Source organism: Manis javanica, chromosome 17 (genome assembly GCF_040802235.1).
Source record: "Manis javanica isolate MJ-LG chromosome 17, MJ_LKY, whole genome shotgun sequence".
Lineage (NCBI taxonomy): Eukaryota > Metazoa > Chordata > Mammalia > Pholidota > Manidae > Manis > Manis javanica.
The window spans coordinates 9,391,386-9,409,152 of NC_133172.1; the positions used below are offsets into that span (position 1 = coordinate 9,391,386).

Sequence of the window (17,767 nt, forward strand, 5' to 3'; positions counted from 1 at the left end):
CGTTGCAGGGAAACAAACTCTAGAATCCCTCTTAACACTACACTCTTGGCCTCCGGTCGGCACAAACCCCGCTTTGTCCAAGCTCCACCCACCCCAGTGGTCCCGCCTACATTTCCATAATCTTTAAATCCGTTGTTTTTTACTTGACTCGTCCCATTCTGGGTCTCGTCTTGCTTCTTTTCCGGGTCCTGCCCATCCATTCAAGCCCGTTACCTCACAAGCTTCTAATATTCGCAGCCTGGCCCCGCCTCTAGCCCCGCCTCCTACATGCAGGCCCAGCCCCCACACTCTGGCTAGCCAATGCTGGCCTCCTCTTTCCTGTTTACGCCCACCTTTTGGGCCGCGCGCCCTCCCCTGCCTGTCCTTTCCTGTTCCCTCTCGCCTACGCCTCTAGCGCCTGTGTTTCTGAAGCACCCCGCCCCGCCAACTATCCGAATAATTCTAAATTGGCTTAAGCCCCACCCATGTCCGAGATCCTCCCCTTGCCTCAAAACTTTGAGTTCTTTCTTCCCTCCCCTTTTCCCTCAGATCCTACTTCAGAGCCTTAGAATCTTTAATAACCTCTCCTGAATGCCACCCCTAGCTCCACCCCAACCCTCTTTGAGATCCACGCCCCCCATCCTCTCCTTCAGATTCCCTCACCATTCTCTCCGGAGCCCCTCACCCTACCCCAAACTCCGCCCCTTTCCCTAAAAGCCGCGCCCCCGTCCGCCTAAACCCCATCCTTCCACTCCTCTCCCACGTGGCCTATCTTCCTAGTCCCGCCCCTCTAGTAGAAGATACACGCCTCTCCCCGTCCCCTTGTTATTTCCCCGCCCCCTTCCCCGCCGTCCCTCAGGTTCCGCCCAGCCCGGCCCCTGGCCCCGCCTCCAGTCCCGCGCTGCAGTGCTTTCTCCCCCGCGGCCCCGCCCGCCCCCGCCGAGCTGAGCAGAGGGCGGCGGCGGCGGCGGCGGCGGCAGGCCGAGGCAGCTGAGCGGCGGGGGCGGAGGAGGTGGCGAGGATGGCGGCGGCGGCGTGGGCGCGGCGGAGATGAGCGCCCGCGGCCCCAGGCCCAGGGCGGCGTGGCCGGAGTGGGCGGGGGTCCTGATGCAGGCCCGAGGAGGGCCATGGGGCAGGTCCTGCCGGTCTTCGCCCACTGCAGTGAGTAGGGGAGGGTCAGGCCTGGTATGGGGCCCAGAGGCCCGGGTGGACTCCTCCCCAGTAGCCCCCCGGTAGCCCCCCGGCGCCGGGCCGCGGGAGAGCCGGGATGGAGAATGAGGCGAAGGAGACAAAGGAAGCTCTCCCCTCCCCCTGCGTTTTAGCTACTACGGGGCGACCTGACCCGAAGGACCTGAGGGGCAGGCGGAGGTGGGGGGCACTGAGATGGTTTGGGGGCTGCCGCCCTAGGCGCCGGAATGTCTCCTGGCCCCACCCAGGGATGAAGCTCTCTGGGAGCTGTCCCCTCGCCCTGGTGCTGGCTGCAGCCGGCGGGGAAGGGAGCTGAATGGAGAAGTAGACCCAGGATAGAGAAGGGTCTGACCCCCAATCACCCATCTTTGCATCCACCTCTGTTTTCTGCCTAGACTCAGAGGCAGCCCCGACCTCACCCAAATGGTCCAACCTCTTGTCCCGGGAAAACAGCTATCCCTGGGTTGGGGCCAGGACTCCTGGGTCCCTAGTGGGCTTTACCACTGAGTAGTAGTAACCCTGGAAGAGACCCACTCTGCTCTGGGCCTCTGATTCCCAGCCTCCCAATTCCCCAGCTGAGGAAACAAGGTGGGGGTGGGGAGGGGGAGGGCTTCCAATTTCAATTTCCAAATGGTATTGACCATCTCCTGTAGGCAAAGCCCCAAGCTAGCTCTGAGGGGCAAGAGTCCCCAACTGAAAATGCCTTGTCTGATCCTCAAGATCTTTGAGCCCAGGGCTCTTGTGGTCCTTGTCTAACATTCTCTGCCCCACCGCGCAGTGGTTCTGACAGCTGGGGATTTTAACACTCTCAGATCCAGCCACTTGCATGTCTTGGGAGTCCAGATGCCAAGATTCTAAGAATTTGTTATTTCAACATTCTAGAATAAGACTGTAAGATCTTGTCCTTACCTCGGCCTGCAAAGGAAGGCCCTGCATGATCTCCCCCCACCTCTTACCTCTCTGGCCTCATCTCTCACCACTCTCTCTCACTCACTGTTTGTCATACCTTCACACCTCGCTGTTCCTCAAATATGTCAAACACAGTGCCTGCCTCAGGGCCTTTGCACTGGGCTTCTCCCTCTTCCTGGAGGACTCCTCCCTGGATATTTGCATGTCTTCCTCACTTCAATTAGGTCTCTGCTCAGATGTCATTTTATCAGAGAACTCTTCCTGACCACCCTGTCTGAAATAGCACCCTCTCATTTTCTCCTCCCTTTCCCTGCTTTATTTTTCTGCACACACTTAGCATCCAACATCATATACTTGTTGTCCCTCTTCCCCATAGAGTGTAAGCCTCAGGAGGGTGGGGTTTGTCTGTTTTGTTCAGTTGTATCTATCCTTAGGGTTAAAACAGTGCCTGCTACATAGTAGACAGTTGATAAATGGTTGTTGAAAGAATGAAAGAATTGAAATCTCCTAAAATTCTTAATTTGAAATTCCTGAGATTAAGATTCTTGGATTTAAACTTTCAGTAGCAGTGACAGTAAGGTTTTACAGTCTGTATGTATGCAGAATGTTCTAAAGGGCCTGTGATTCAAGTATTTATTCTAAGATTCCTCAATTTGGGCCATCCAAGTTTCCAGAACTGGTAAACTTCTGTGATTCGGACAATCTAAGTGACTAAATCTTTGATTCTTACCTTCCCGCAGAAGAAGCTCCATCTACAGCCTCCTCTACCCCTGACTCCACAGAAGGTAAGTGGAAGGCCATATGGGAGAGCAGGACTTGAAGTGGGCTCACAGCTGCGGAGACTGAGGAGAGCGGGTCAGGGTCCTGGTTAGGGAGCTCACACCCTCCTTTGCCTGCAGGAGGGAACGACGACTCGGATTTTCGGGAGCTGCACACAGCCCGGGAATTCTCGGAGGACGACGAGGAAGAGACCACTTCGCAGGACTGGGGCACCCCCCGGGAGCTGACCTTCTCCTACATCGCCTTTGACGGCGTAGTGGGCTCCGGGGCTCGCCGGGATTCAGCTGTCCGCCGCCCCAGGCCCCAGGGCCGCTCAGTCTCAGAGCCGCGGGACCTGCCTTCTCAGCCTGGCTTGGGAGACAGTTTGGAGAGCATCCCAAGCCTGAGCCAATCCCCAGAGCCTGGGCGCCGTGGTGACCCCGACACTGCCCCTCCGGCCGAGCGCTCCCTGGAGGACCTGGGACTCCAACTGGACCAACTGGGCTGGGCGGCCCGGAGAGCGGGTTCGGGGGAGGACTCTGCCACGAGTAGCTCCACCCCTCTGGAAGACGAGGAACCCGACGGATCAGATTCTGGAGAGGCTGGGAAAGGTGAGATGTTGGAGGTGCTGGGACCAAAGCCACAAGGGGCGGGTGGTCGGTCTTTTCTCAGGGCACCTCCAAGGAGGAAGCTCATACCTTGTCTCTCTAACACGCCAGAACTGGACCTACCACTCGGACTCTCTCAGTCCTCACCGCCCGAAGTCTTGACTCCACAGCCCAGCCCCGGCTGTGGAATCCCCCAGGCCCAAACCCCATCCCCTTCTCGCTCCCGGGATTCGAACTCTTGGCCTCATGATCCCTCGCTGGACCCGAAGGAGGAAGAGCTGTGCGGGCAACTGGAGCGGGAGCCAATCGTGGGGCAGTGCTTCGATAGCATGGACCAATCAGAATCCCCATTGGAACCACACCTAGGTAATCTGTGTGAGGAGCTCCTTTGGCATTCAGCAAGGGTGGGAGGATTGGAACTTAAAGGGACCAACCTCGCGAAGGAACAGAGTGGAGAAGGGAGGAGGTGTTGCTATTGGGCACTGACTCCGTCCTTTAAAAAAGTACTCCCGTTATCTAAGATTGCCAGGGGCTCTGTTCATATAGTTCTCCCTCCTGCTTTGAGAAGTTAGCCATCCTTCGAGCATTAGGATTGGCTGATTGCTAAAAAACAATTTCTCTTTTGGAGTACTCCCCCTAGAGGCTGATTTTGGAAAGGCCGTATCCCTGAAAAAATTAGGCTCTTTTAGATGGTGGCGATGCTACATTTATAAGTTAACTCTATGCCTCTTAAAAACTCTCCTCTTCCTTGACCACATCCATTGGCCAGTTGTAAATACACCCCGCCCTCCTTTAAAATATGCCCAGCCTCCGCGAAGGGCCATAGGTTGGTTACAGACATCACTGCTTTGGGCCGTTTGCAAAGAGAAAAGCCACCCCTTTAGAGAATTGTCCACACCTCTGTGGAGAGTCATTGGCTGTGTTCAAAGGGGCCCCGCCCCTCTATCCCCTCCCTCCGGGTTCCACTGAAGTGGACAAAATCCCCGAGAAGCAGCAGTGTCCGCAGCCTCTCACTCGGAGCGGAGATGGGGAGTAAAGGTGAGCTTGCAGGGCGGGCCGGTGGGATGCGGGCTGGAGGACGGCGGAAAGGGGTCCAGGTTCGCCCTTCTCCCTAAGTCTGGGGGGGGGGGGTGTTTCCTATTGGTCCCAGATTCATCAGAGTTGCAGGCTGGGGCCAGGGGTGCTGAGGGAATGTCCAGGAAGGGCGTGGAGAGAACGTGGGGTCCCCTCTCCCCCAAGCCGGCGCTTTGGGGCCCAAGAGCAGGGAGGCCCCCTCCCCCAACCGCAGGCCCAGGCGGCGCTGTCACTCAGGAGCTGGACAGGCCAGCACAGCTGCGGGCGAGGCCCCCTCCCCCCAGCGTGCCTAAACTTAGCCCCCGCCTCAGGCGACCCGGCCCCTCCCCCCACCCGCTGGCTCCGGCCTCGGGCTACCTGCCGGAAAGCGCCCTGCTTTGGGGGTGAGGGGAGGCCTGCCCTAGTTAGAAGTAGATGGGAAGACGTGTGTGGGAATGCAGAAGTGAAGTGAGAAGAATCAGACTCTGAGGGGGACCAGTCCGGATGGGTCAGAGTTTGACTGGAGAGCGGGTGGGGGGATGGAGAAGGTCTGGGAGCCAATGGAAGGGTATTTGGCTCCCAGTCTGCACTCCAATGGGATGGGATTAGCGGAAGAGCTGTTAAGGTTTAGGTGGGTGAGATGAAACACTGGAGTCCAGAGGTCACGGTCAGGGCTCAGGTTGGGCTTGGGAGGTGAGTTTAGGGTCTCAGAAAGGGGTCAGAAATTTGAGCTAGGGCTTAGGAAGGAGGATGGTATTGTTAATACATTTAGGACTTAGAAAAACGTGTTAGCAGGGGTACCAAGCAGATATCACCTTACACCTGTCAGGTTGGCAGAAAATAAAAAGAACAGTGACACCCAGTGCTGGGCAGGATGCAGGGTAAGATCACTCTCATGTTGCTCATGGAAATAAAAATTGTTAGAGTCTTGCTAGTAAGGAATTTGACAATACTTAAGACAATCAAAAATACATTACTAGTCCACCCAGCCATTCCACCCCTGGGATTCTGTCTCAGAAATAGAACCTCTGGGAGGTAAGAATATTTGTAGAGGATGGGGGAGGGTAGGAAACAAAATGAACCACTCTCAGATATATGGTTAAATAAAATTAATGATGGTGCAGCCACACTATAGAATATGGTGGAGTCCTTAAAAAGAATGAATGAAGAGCCATTCTAGTTGACTAGGAGGGGACTCTAGGAGGGAAAGTAAAGTGAGAGATGCATGATGCAGGAAAAGTGTCTATGTGATTCCATTTTTCATAATAATGACCAAAAATTGTGTCTGTAGGCAGGAGTAAGATTCAGGGGACTTGCTAGTTGGTTGCTTTGGGTTTTCCAGAAGGAGACGAGGGAAAGCAAGTAAGGAATAAAAGAAAAAAACTAAGAATTTGGAAATTAGGTGAAAGCTCAGACAGGTGTGTCTAGAGGTCATGGTTCAGCCCTGAGACAGGAAATGGGCAGTCAAGAGGACAGGCAGGCTAGGTCCAAACCCCAATCCGATGGCCCTCCTCCACAGTGGCGGACCTGCTGTACTGGAAGGACACAAGGACGTCAGGCGTGGTCTTCACAGGCCTCGTGGTCTCCCTGCTCTGCCTCCTGCACTTTAGCATCGTGTCTGTGACTTCCCATGTGGCCCTGTTGCTGCTCTGCGCCACCATCTCTCTCAGGGTTTACCGAAAAGTGCTGCAGGCCGTGCACCGGGGGGATGGCGCCAACCCCTTCCAGTGAGAACCCCCAGCCCCTAACCCTGACCTCTGTCCAGAACCTAACACTGACTGTAAGTCATGACCCATGGCCTCAAGTCAGGCACCAACTCAATGTCTATGGCATTCAAAATTAAATAACTTCTCACCCTGGCCCTGACTAATTCTATTCCTGTTTCTGACTCCAACTTGACCCAGACACTGACTTTAAACTAGGCTCTGACCCTTGACTTCCAGCCTTACCCTCTGATCCTAACCCTTACCCTTAATCTTTGATCCTGTCTCCTGACTTCGACTTTGACATTAGCCCTCTACACCAGGCCTGCTCCCCAACTCCCAGTTCTTGTCTTGTCCCAGTCACACCCCTCAGCCTGGGCCCTATCCATCCATTGAGTCACCTCTCACCTCTTGGTCCTCTCAGGGCCTATCTGGATGTGGATCTGACCCTCACTCAGGAGCAGATGGAACGTTTGTCCCAGCAGATTGCTTCCCAAGTGATCTCTGCAGCCATCCAGCTGCGGCATTATTTCCTGGTAGAAGACCTTGTGGACTCCCTCAAGGTGCCCTGAAGCCCCCACTCCCTCCTGGGTTCCTAACATTCACCTTCCTGCCCCTGGGGGTAGAAGGACCGATGCTGGGTAAGGTCACATCCTGGGGAGTGCCCTGTAGAATCTGCTGACCCTGACCCTCACCCCCAGCTGGCCCTTCTCTTCTACATCTTGACCTTCGTGGGTGCCGTCTTCAATGGCTTGACTCTTCTCATTATGGGTGAGCTGGGAAGGCTGTGGGGGCACGTGGGTTGTTGGGGTTTGCTGAGGGCAGGGATCTAGATGGAAACCCCTTGGGAGAACCTGACCCCCATCTCTGTGCCCACAGGAGTGATCTGTTTATTCACCATCCCCCTGCTCTATCGGCAGCACCAGGTGAGTGTGACAGGTCCTCAGTTGGCAGCATCCCAGCCAAACACAAGTCATCTGACTGTCCCACCCTTTACAGCCAGGGTCTTACTGACAGATGTCCCAGTGGGAGATAGGAGGACCAACTGGTACTTCCACTCCTGAAAGAGTCAGGAATGAATGGACAAATGTCCTCACCAGGCACAGGTGGTCTGCCTGCTGCCCCTCCACAATGCAGCTAGAGTCTAACATACATTTCAACAGCCCAACCAAACAAGTGGACTGACTGATGCTCCCATTGCCTGAAACTGCTAGGGAACGACATCTCAGTCAACCTCAGGTGGGTGGGATGACTATTACCCAGAAGATTGACAGAACCAAGGCCAACTGACATATATCCCATCCAGAGACAGGCAGACTGACATATATCCCATCCAGAGACAGGCAGATGGGCTGACATGCCCTTCTGCAGCACAGCTGAGAACCAAATGACATGTCTCTGTCAGAGAGATAGCCCCAACTCCTTCACATGCCGGAATCACCAAGACTCAAAGTCAACTAACTGTAAATTAAACTAGTATTTAAAGTAATGCACTCAAGGACTTGACAACCAACACCAGTGCCCTCTAACCACCCTACTCCTAACCACACGCACACGCACATACATAACTCACTCAAAGATAAACTGTTATCCCAGGAAACAGACTCACTGGCACATTCTTGTGTCTACTTGACATCACTCCCCACACAGAGGGGGCCAACTGACAGACACTTCAACTTGGATGTCTAACTTCCAAGGGTATTTTATGAGGTTTAGAGTTGAAGGTGGAGTGGTGGGCCACGCCCCCAAATCCTACTTTTGAGGTGGAGGAGGAAGCAGCCTCCTGAATGAATTAGGAAGAAGAACCCCCTGCAATGGGAACTCTCCTTTGACCATTTCTTGGTCTCTTCAGGCCCAGATGGACCAGTATGTGGGATTGGTGACCAATCAGTTGAGCCACATCAAAGCTAAGTAAGGGCATGGGGTGGAAATACATGGGATGGGGCAGGGGTAAGCTTGGGAACCCCCCCCCCACACACACATCCAGTGGCCCCATATTCCCTGTCTCTAAATCTACTGGAGCTGAATGCGCCCTTCTTAAAAGGGTGACAGACAGTTCCAATGCTGGCCACTAGGTGGAGAGCGGGAGCTGGCTTTGGGCTTTCAGCTCGTCCCCCACTTTCAGTTTTCCCTTTAGTTCTTAGATACCTACCCAGTTTCTTGCCATACGTCATGACTCTACCTGTTTCTCCCTCAGGATCCGAGCGAAGATCCCAGGCTCCGGAGCCCTTGCCTCGGCACCAGCCGCAGTCTCCGGACCCAAAGCCAAAGCCGAATGAAAGGGGTGTCTCTGCCCGCGGGATGCCTGCCCCAATCCCCTGCAGCCTTCCACCCCACTCCGTCTTCCTTCCATCCCAACCCTCTCCCCGCCTCCCCCCGAGCCATTTCCCAGTGGGTGTCAGGATCACTCGAACCTGGGAATTTGCTCCATTGTCTGAGTGGCCCGGACTACATTTCCCAAGAGGCTCTGCTCCAAGAGTCAAGGAAAGGCGAAGCACCTTGGCCGCTGGGCCTGCCTAGATAGGGCTCTCCGCCCCTGGAGACGCCGGGAGGGGTTGGTGTCTCCTGGACGCCACTAGGCCCCGCGCTGGGGCTTTGCATGGGGCCCAGGGGAGGCCTGAGCTTGGATTTACATTGTAATAAAGACTTGTGAAAAACTCAAGGCCTCCTGTGCTTCCAGTCCACTCAGCCCTCACCTTCCTGTACTGAAAGCAGCTAAGTGGGAACTCAAGGAGGAGCCTTCCCTGTCTCCAGGAAAGAAGCCTTTACCGTCTGTTTATGAACTGATTGAGGGGAGAATGCTGAGAGACCACCAATCCCAGGAATAGCCAAGCCTTGATAGACGCTTTCCACGCCTGTGCTCTAGGCAGACATCCCTAGTCATCCCCTGCACTCTGCCAGCTGGGCAACCGAAGTCCCAAACCCATGTGTCCAACCCCTAACCACGCACATGCACATACATAACTCACTCAAAGATAAACTGTCATTCCAGGAAACAGACTCCCCCAAGAAACATCCAAACCTCTTCCTTGTCCTACCTGGTTTCCAGTTCAGGGGCATCCTCTCTGCCATGCTGTCAACCAGGCTAGAGACCTAGGTATGGCCCTTGGACTCCTATTTCCTCACCCCCCACATCTAATTAGCAGGAAGCCATTAATATTTTCTCTCTCAAATGTCTCTCATCCAATCACTTTTCTCCATTCCAATTGACTTGAAACAAAGTGCAGGGCCTCATGGCATCTCTGGACCTCAGGTTCCAAAACTGTAAACTGAGGCCCAAAAAACAGGTCTAAAGATGCACTGACATGGATTTGAATCCCAGCTTCACTACCTTTTGTCTGAGTGACCTTGATAAAGTAACTTCACTCCTTCGGGCCTCAGTTTCCTCAAATGGAAAACTACCACTATAGCCATACCTACATGTAAAGTCCTTGGCACAGGGCCTGGTGTATAGTAAATGACTAGTAAATAGAAGCTGCGACTGTTAGCTGTGACATTGCCCAAACTTGAGTCATTCCCTCATGACCTTCATGATCTTTGTATCATCTGTTCTGCTATTTACCTAATATTTTTCTTTAAATTGCTTTATGAAAAGGGATAGAAAGTGTCTTTGAGGAGGTAATTGCTGAAAATGTCCCCAGTCTTGGCAAGGAGATAGTCTCTCAGGCTATGGAGGTGCACAGATCGCCCAACACAAGGGACCCAAGGAAGACAACACCAAGACATACAGTAATTAAAATGGCAAAGGTCAAAGATAAGGACAGACTATTAAAAGCAGCCAGAGAGAGAAATAAGATCACATACAAAGGAAAGCCCATCAGGCTAACATCAGACTTCTCAGCAGAAACCTTACAGGCCAGAAGGGAGTGGCATGATGTATTTAATGCAATGAAGCAGAAGGGCCTCGAACCAAGATTACTTTATCTGGCAAGATTATCATTTAAATTTGAAGGAGGGATTAAAATTTTCCAGATAAGCAAAAGCTGAGAGAATTTACCTCCCACAAACTATCTCTACAGTCTATTTTGGAGGGACTGCTATAGATGGAAGTGTTGCTAAGGTGGAATAGCTTCCACCAGAGGTAATAAAACCACAGTAAAGAAAGCAGAACAGCTAATCACTAAGCAAATGCAAAATTAAACTAACTATTCCCAAAGTCAATCAAGGGATAGACAAAGAGTACAGAATATGCCACCTGATACATAAAGAATGGAGGAGAAAGAAAAAGGAGGAAAAAAAAAAGAACCTTTAGATTGTGTTTGTAAGAGCATATTAAGTGAGTTAAGTTAGACTCTTAGATAGTAAGGAAGTTAACCTTGAACCTTTGGTAACCACAAACCTAAAGCCTGCAATGGCAATAAGTACATACCTATCAATAATCACCCTAAATGTAAATAAACTGAATGTACCAATCAAAAGACATAGAGTCACTGAATGGATTAAAAAACAAGACCCATCTATATGCTGCTTACAAGAGACTCACCTCAAACCTAAAGACATGCACAGACTAAAAGTCAAGGGATGAAAAAAGATATTTCATGCAACTAATAGAAAAAAAGCAGGAGTTGCAGTACTTGTATCAAAAAAAATAGACTTCAAAACAAAGAAAGTCACAAGAGACTAGGACATTACACAGTGATAAAGAGGTCAATCCAACAAGAAGATATAACCATTGTAAATATTTATGCTCCAAACACAGGAGCACCTACATATGTAAAACAAATACTAACTGAATTAAAAGGGGAAATAGAATGCAATGCATTCATTCTAGGAGACTTCAACACTCCACTCACTCTCAAGGACAGATCAACCAGACAGAAAATAAGTAAGGACACAGAGGCACTGAACAACACATTAGAACAGATGGACCTAACAGACATCTACAGAACTCTACACCCAAAAGCAGCAGGATACACATTCTTCTCAAGTGCACATGGAACATTTTCAAGAATAGATCATATACTAGGCCACAAAAAGAGCCTCAGTAAATTCAAAAAGATTGAAGTTATACCAACCAGTTTTTCAGACCACAAAGGTATGAAACTAGAAATAAATTACACAAAGAAAATGAAAAATCCCACAAACACATGGAGGCTTTACAACATGCTCCTAAATAACCAATGGATCAATGACCAAATAAAAACAGAGATCAATCAATATATGGAGACAAATGACAACAATAATTAAACACTGCAAAATCTGTGGGACACCGCCAAGGCTGTGCTAAGAGGAAAGTATATTGCAATACAGGCCTACCTCAGGAAAGAAGAACAATCCCATATAAGCAGTCTAAACTCACAATTAATGAAACTAGAAAAAGAAGACAAATGAGGCCCAAAGTCAGTAGAAGGAGGAACATAATAAAGATTAGAACAGAAATAAATAAAATTGAGAAGAATAAAACAATAGAAAGAATCAATGAAAGCTAGAGCTGGTTCTTTGAGAAAATAAACAAAACAGATAAACCCTAGCCAGACTTATCAAGAAAAAAAGAGAGTCTACACACATAAACAGAATCAGAAATGGGAAAGGAAAAATCACTATGGACACCACAGAAATACAAAGAATTATTAGAGAATACTATGAAAATCTATATGTTAACAAACTGGATAACCTAGAAGAAATGGACAACTTTATAGAAAAATACAATCTTCCAAGGCTGACCAAGAAAGAAACAGAAAATCTGAACAGACCAATTACCAGCAACAAAATTGAACTGGTAATCAAAAACCTACCTAAGAACAAAATCTCTGGAGCAGATGGCTTCACCACTGAATTTATAAAACATTTAGTGAAGACCTAATACCCATCCTCCTTAAAGTTTTCCAAAGAGTAGAAGAAGAGGAAATACTTTCAAACTCATTCTATGAGGCCAGCATCACTCTAATACCAAAACCAGGCAAAGACACCACAAAAAAAAGAAAACTACAGACCAATATCCCTGATGAATATAGATGCAAAAATACTCAACAAAATGTTAGCAAACCAAATTAAAAAATACATCAAAAAGATCATCCACCATGACCAAGTAGGATTCATCCCAGGGATGCAAGGATGGTACAACATTAGAAAATCCATCAACATCATCCACCACATCAACAAAAAGAAGGACAAAAACCACATGATTATCTCCATAGATGGTGAAAAAGCATTCAACAAAATTCAACACCCATTCATGATAACTCAACAAAATGGGTATGGAGGGCAAGTACCACAACATAATAAAGGCCATATATGACAAACCCACAGCCGATTATGTTAACAGTGAGAAGCTGAAAGCTGTTCCTTTAAGATTGGGAACAAGACAAGGATGCCCACTTTCCCCACTTCTACTCAACATAGTACTGCAGGTCCTAGCCATGGCAATCAGACAACACAAAGAAATAAAAGGCATTCAGATTGGCAAGGAAGAAGTTAAGCTGTCCCTGTTTGCAGATGACTTGATATTGTACATAAAAAACCCTAAAGAATCCACTCCAAAACTACTAGACCTAATATCTGAATTCAGCAAAGTTGCAGGATACAAAATTAATACACAGAAATCTGTGGCATTCCTATACACTAACAATGAACTAGTATAGAGAGAAATCAGGAAAACAATTCCATTCACAGTTGCATCAAAAAGAATAAAATACCTAGGAATAAACCTAACCAAGTAAGTGAAAGACCTATACTCTGAAAACTATAAGACACTCATAAGAGAAATTAAAGAAGATACCAATAAATGGAAACTCATCCTATGCTCGTGGATAAAAAGAATTAATATTGTCAAAATGGCCATCCTGCCTAAAGCAATCTATAGATTCAATGCAATTCCCATCAAAATACCAACAGCATTCTTCAACGAACTAGAGAAAATCGTCCTAAAATTCATATGGAGCCACAAAAGACCTTGAATAGCCAAAGCAATCCTGAGAAGGGAGAATAAAACAGGGGGGATTTATTCTTCAAGCTCTACTACAAAGCCACAGTAATCAGGACAGTTTGGTACTGGCACAAGAACAGACCATAGAACAATGGAACAGACTAGAGAACCCTGATATAAACCCAACCATATATGGTCAATTAATATATGATAAAGGAGCCATGGACATACAATAGGGAAATGACAGCCTCTTTAACAGCTGGTGTTGGCAAAACTGGACAGCTGCATGCAAGAGAATGAAACTGGATTATTGTCTATCCCCATACACAAAAGTAAACTTGAAATGGATCAAAGCCCCGAATGCAAGTCATGGAACCATAAAACTCTTAGAAGACAACATAGGCAAACATCTCCTGAATAGAAGCATGAGCAACTTCTTCTTGAACGCATCTCCTTGAGCAAGGGAAACAAAAGCAAAAATGAACTCATGGGACTACATCAAACTAAAAAGGTTTTGTATGGCAGAGGACATCATCAACAAAACAAGAAGGCATTCTACAGTATGGGAGAATATATTTGTAAATGACATATCCAACAAGGGGTTAACATTCAAAATATATAAAGAACTTGCACGCTTCAACATCAAAAAGCAAATAACCCGATTAACAAATGGGCAGAGGATATGAAGAGACAGTTCTCCAAAGAAGAAATTCAGATGGCCAACAGACACATGAAAAGATGCTCCACATCACTAATTATCAGGGAAATGCAAATTAAAACCACAATGAGATATCACTTTACACCAGTAAGGATGGCCAGCATCAAAAAGACTAAGAACAACAAATGCTGGCGAGGATGCAGAGAAAGGGGAACCCTCCTGCACTGCTGGTGGGAATGTAAGCTAATTCAACCATTGTGGAAAGCAGTATGGAGGTTCCTCAAAAAACTAAAAATAGAAATACCATTTGACCCAGGAATCCCACTCCTTGGAATTTACTCAAAGAATACAACTTCTCAGATTCAAAAACACACATGCACCCCTATGTTTATCACAACACTTTTTACAATAGCCAAGATATGGAACCAACCTAAGTGTCCATCAGTATATAAATGGATTAAGAAGAGGTGGTACATATACACAATGGAATACTATTCAGCCATAAGAAAGAAACAAATCCTACTACTTGCAACAGCATGGATGGAGCTGGAGGCCATTATGCTCAGTGAAATAAGCCAGGTGGAGAAAGACAAGTGCCAAATGGTTTCCCTCATTTGTGGAGTATAACAATGAAGCAAAACTGAAGGAACAAAATGGATGCAGATTCAGAGACTCCGAGAATGAACTAGTGATTACCAAAGGGGAAGGGTGTGGGAGGGCAGGTGGGGAGAGAGGGAGAAGGGGATTGAGGGGTATTATATTTAGTACACATGGTGTGGGGGATCACGGGGAGAACAGTGTAGCACAGAGAAGGTACATAGAGGATCTGTGGCATCTTGCTATACTGATGGACAGTGACTGCACTGGGGTATGGGTGGGGACTCGATAATATGGGTAAATGTAGTAACTGCATTGTTTTTTCATGTGAAACCTTCATAAGAGTGTATATCAACCATACCTTAATAAAAAATTAAAAAACAAACAAAAAAAGAAAACAGTAAAAAAAAAAAACTACTTTATGAAAAATAAAACAAATGTCTTTTAAAAGGAAATGTAATTCCACCACCAAGGAAATCAGTATAACTTGCCAGAAATAGAAGTGGTTAACAGTAAAAATAAATACAAAACTATTAACATTTAAAATGTTTGTTCGTGCATCACCTAAAATTATCTCACTGCCTCTAGCGATGCATGTCACATTTTAGGAGCCTGATAATGATGTTGTAGGAGTAACAGTTTCAGCCCAGTATTTGTATACAGGGGTTGCCCAGAAAAGAAAGACAGCCTAAGGTGCCTTCTCTTGAATCTAGACTTGCCAAGCAGAGACAGTGTTTTTAATTTCCAAATTAAAAAATTAGCAAAATTTCCTAAAGATTTCTGTGAGACAAGTGTTCTGTTGTTCATATTTAAGAATGGAGGAAGAGGGACTGGGTAAAATTATGGGCTCCAAAATGGCTAAAGCTCCCAAGCCCATCCTTGGCATGCCCACTGGAGGCAGGAAACCAGCTGGAGATTGAAACAGCTTTTATTGAGTGCCTCCAGTTGCCTGGCCCTGTGCCAAACTTTTATATCCATCTACTCATTATGGTTCCTCCAGTGAAGGCATTTGTACTAGTCCAGTGGGAAAACAGAGGTCCAAAGAAGGATAGTGCTCATATTCTCTCATTCATCCTACCAGCATTTACTGAACATCTGCTGTGTGCTCAAGCACTCTTCAGGCATTAGGGACACAGAAATGAATCAGTGTCGTGGAAGTGATATTCTAGTGGGAGCAGCCCGACAATAAGCAAATAGACATAGAATATGGTAGGTGGCGATCAGGGTGATGGAGAAATGTCCAGCAGGATAAGGCGATAGAGTGACAGAATGTGCTATTTTAAACTGGGTGGCAGAGAAGGCCTCACTAAGGGGTGATGCTGGAGCAGAGGCCAGAGTGAAGGGAGGCAGTGAGTCATGTGGACATGCGGAGGAAAGGAGATTCCGGCAGGGGGCGCAGCACATACAACAGCCCTGAGAAGGGAGCCTGCCTGACAGGTGCCGCAGGAGCTCCGTAGGCCAGAAGCCAGGTATAGGAGGAGAGAAGAGTAGGAGATGGGGTTGGAGGAGTGAAAGGAGCTAGAATACAGGGATTTTTAAGGCTGTGGTAAGAACTTTGACTTTGACTCTGAGGTGAGAGGCATGGAAAGGTTTCATGTGGAGGGATGATATTATTCTCAAGGGATCAACGACTTAGATTATAAAAGGACCACTTTTTATGTAATAAAAATGATGATGCTACAGGTTCAATTTTTCTAAGTGAATGGGCTGTGTGGACTGCGGTATGGTCCTATCCGTTTCTAAGCCTCAGTTTCCTAGGCCAAAAAATGCAGGTGCAGAGGATGCGGAGAAAGGGGAACCCTCCTACAGTGCTGGTGGGAATGTAAACTAGTTCAGCTATTGTGGAAAGCAGTATGGAGGTTCCTCAAAAAACTAAAAATAGAAATACCATTTGACCCAGGAATTTCACTCCTAGGAATTTACCCTAAGAATGCAGGATCCCAGTTTCAAAAAGACATATGCACTCCTATGTTTATCGCAGCACAATAGCCAAGATATGGAAGCAACCTAAGTGTCCATCGGTAGATGAGTGGATAAAGAAGATGTGGTACATATACACAATGGAATATTATTCAGCCATAAGAAGAAAACAAATCCTACCATTTGCAACAACATGGATGGAGCTAGAGGGTATTATGCCCAGTGAGGTGAGAGGGCAGAGGCGGACAGGTGCCAAATGATTTCACTCATCTGTGGAGCATAAGAACAAACCAAAAACTGAAGGAACAAAACAGCAGCAGACTCACAGAACCCAAGAATGGACTAACAGTTACCAAAGGGAAAGGAACTGGGGAGGATGGGTGGGAAGGGAGGGAGAAGGGGAATAAGGGGCATTACGATTATCACACATAATGTAGGGGGTGCACGGGGAAAGCGGTATAGCACAGAGAAGACGAATAGTGACTCTATAGCATCTTACTACACTGATGGACAGTGACTGTAATGGGGTATGCGGTGGGGACTTGATAATGGGGGGAATCTAGTAACCACAATGTTGCTCGTGTGATTGTATATGAATGATACAAAAAAAATCAGGTGCAGAATTGATCATCTCTGTGTCTGAGCTCAGTGCGGTCAGAATTTCTGTCATCCCCAGCACCTAGCACAGTGCCTGGGACTCTGGGCGCTCAAATATTTGACTGAACAGCGGGCTCGTTGAAGTTCCAAAAATGAACAGCAGGTGTCGTACCATTCCTATAACTGCCTACCCGGAGCCTCCGCGGCTGGACCAAATTCGACTTTAGCAGGAACTCGCTCCCTCGGATTCGCGTTTTTCAGGGAAGTGTCTTCTGGATACCGAATTATGAGTTCCTCTTCTTAAAAAATTGACTTCTCATTTGGAAAAGGGGGCTTCTGGTTCTTTAACAGCTTCAGGCTAGTGTGCCCCGTCCTGGGTCGCCGCTTCCCAGAATGCGCGGCGCTATGCAAATAAGAGGATTTTTCAAAGATAGGATGATTCATGCCTTGAGAGGCAAAGGTAAAACATTGGAAAGACATGACCTGCAATAAATAGAATTTATAAGTATTTAAAATATCAACCATTTCACACTTTCCTAAAGTATGTAGTCATAACTGTAAAATGAAATAAATTCTTTGCCTTTATATAGCTGTGAGAGGAGACGCTTACTCTGCCCGGATGATCCTCAGTGGTCTGGGGTGCAGGCTTCAAACCTGTAGCTGTCTAGCGACAGAGTGGTTCAATTCCACCTTTCGGGCGGCGTTCTTTTATTCTCTTCAAAATTATTATTAGAGTGTGTACTTCTTGGGAGGATGCACCTATCAGAGGAAAAAATCACTTGTAAGATGTTCACAATATAAGAATTACTCTGAATCTCCCTCCTCGTTTGCTCATTCATTTCACTTGCTTACTTATATATTTAATCACTCACGCATTTATTAATCAAATACTTATTCATTTATTCATTTACACATTCAACAAGTATTTGCT

The 17,767-nt window shown here is 47.6% G+C and overlaps 1 protein-coding gene and 1 non-coding gene across 3 annotated transcripts; both read left to right on the forward strand.

Annotated features, from left to right (window-relative positions):
* Positions 1 to 921: 921 nt before the first annotated feature.
* Positions 922 to 8,861, forward strand: RTN2 (reticulon 2). Of its 2 annotated transcripts, XM_017644983.3 has the most exons (10): positions 922 to 1,140; positions 2,817 to 2,861; positions 2,976 to 3,446; positions 3,555 to 3,809; positions 6,016 to 6,223; positions 6,624 to 6,762; positions 6,901 to 6,970; positions 7,079 to 7,125; positions 8,052 to 8,110; positions 8,397 to 8,861. In XM_017644983.3, exons 1-10 carry the CDS (start codon positions 1,107 to 1,109, stop codon positions 8,476 to 8,478), a joined length of 1,410 nt encoding a protein of 469 aa, XP_017500472.2. In that variant the 5' UTR covers positions 922 to 1,106; the 3' UTR covers positions 8,479 to 8,861. The 2 variants fall into 2 exon arrangements, with proteins under 2 accessions (XP_017500472.2, XP_036861328.1); XM_037005433.2 differs by lacking the exons at positions 922 to 1,140; positions 2,817 to 2,861; positions 2,976 to 3,446; positions 3,555 to 3,809 and adding an exon at positions 4,324 to 4,481.
* An 8,588-nt stretch (positions 8,862 to 17,449) lies between these two features.
* On the forward strand, positions 17,450 to 17,536 carry TRNASTOP-UCA (transfer RNA opal suppressor (anticodon UCA)). Its single transcript has one exon. It is a non-coding gene; the product is annotated as a tRNA-Sec (tRNA).
* Positions 17,537 to 17,767: the final 231 nt, after the last annotated feature.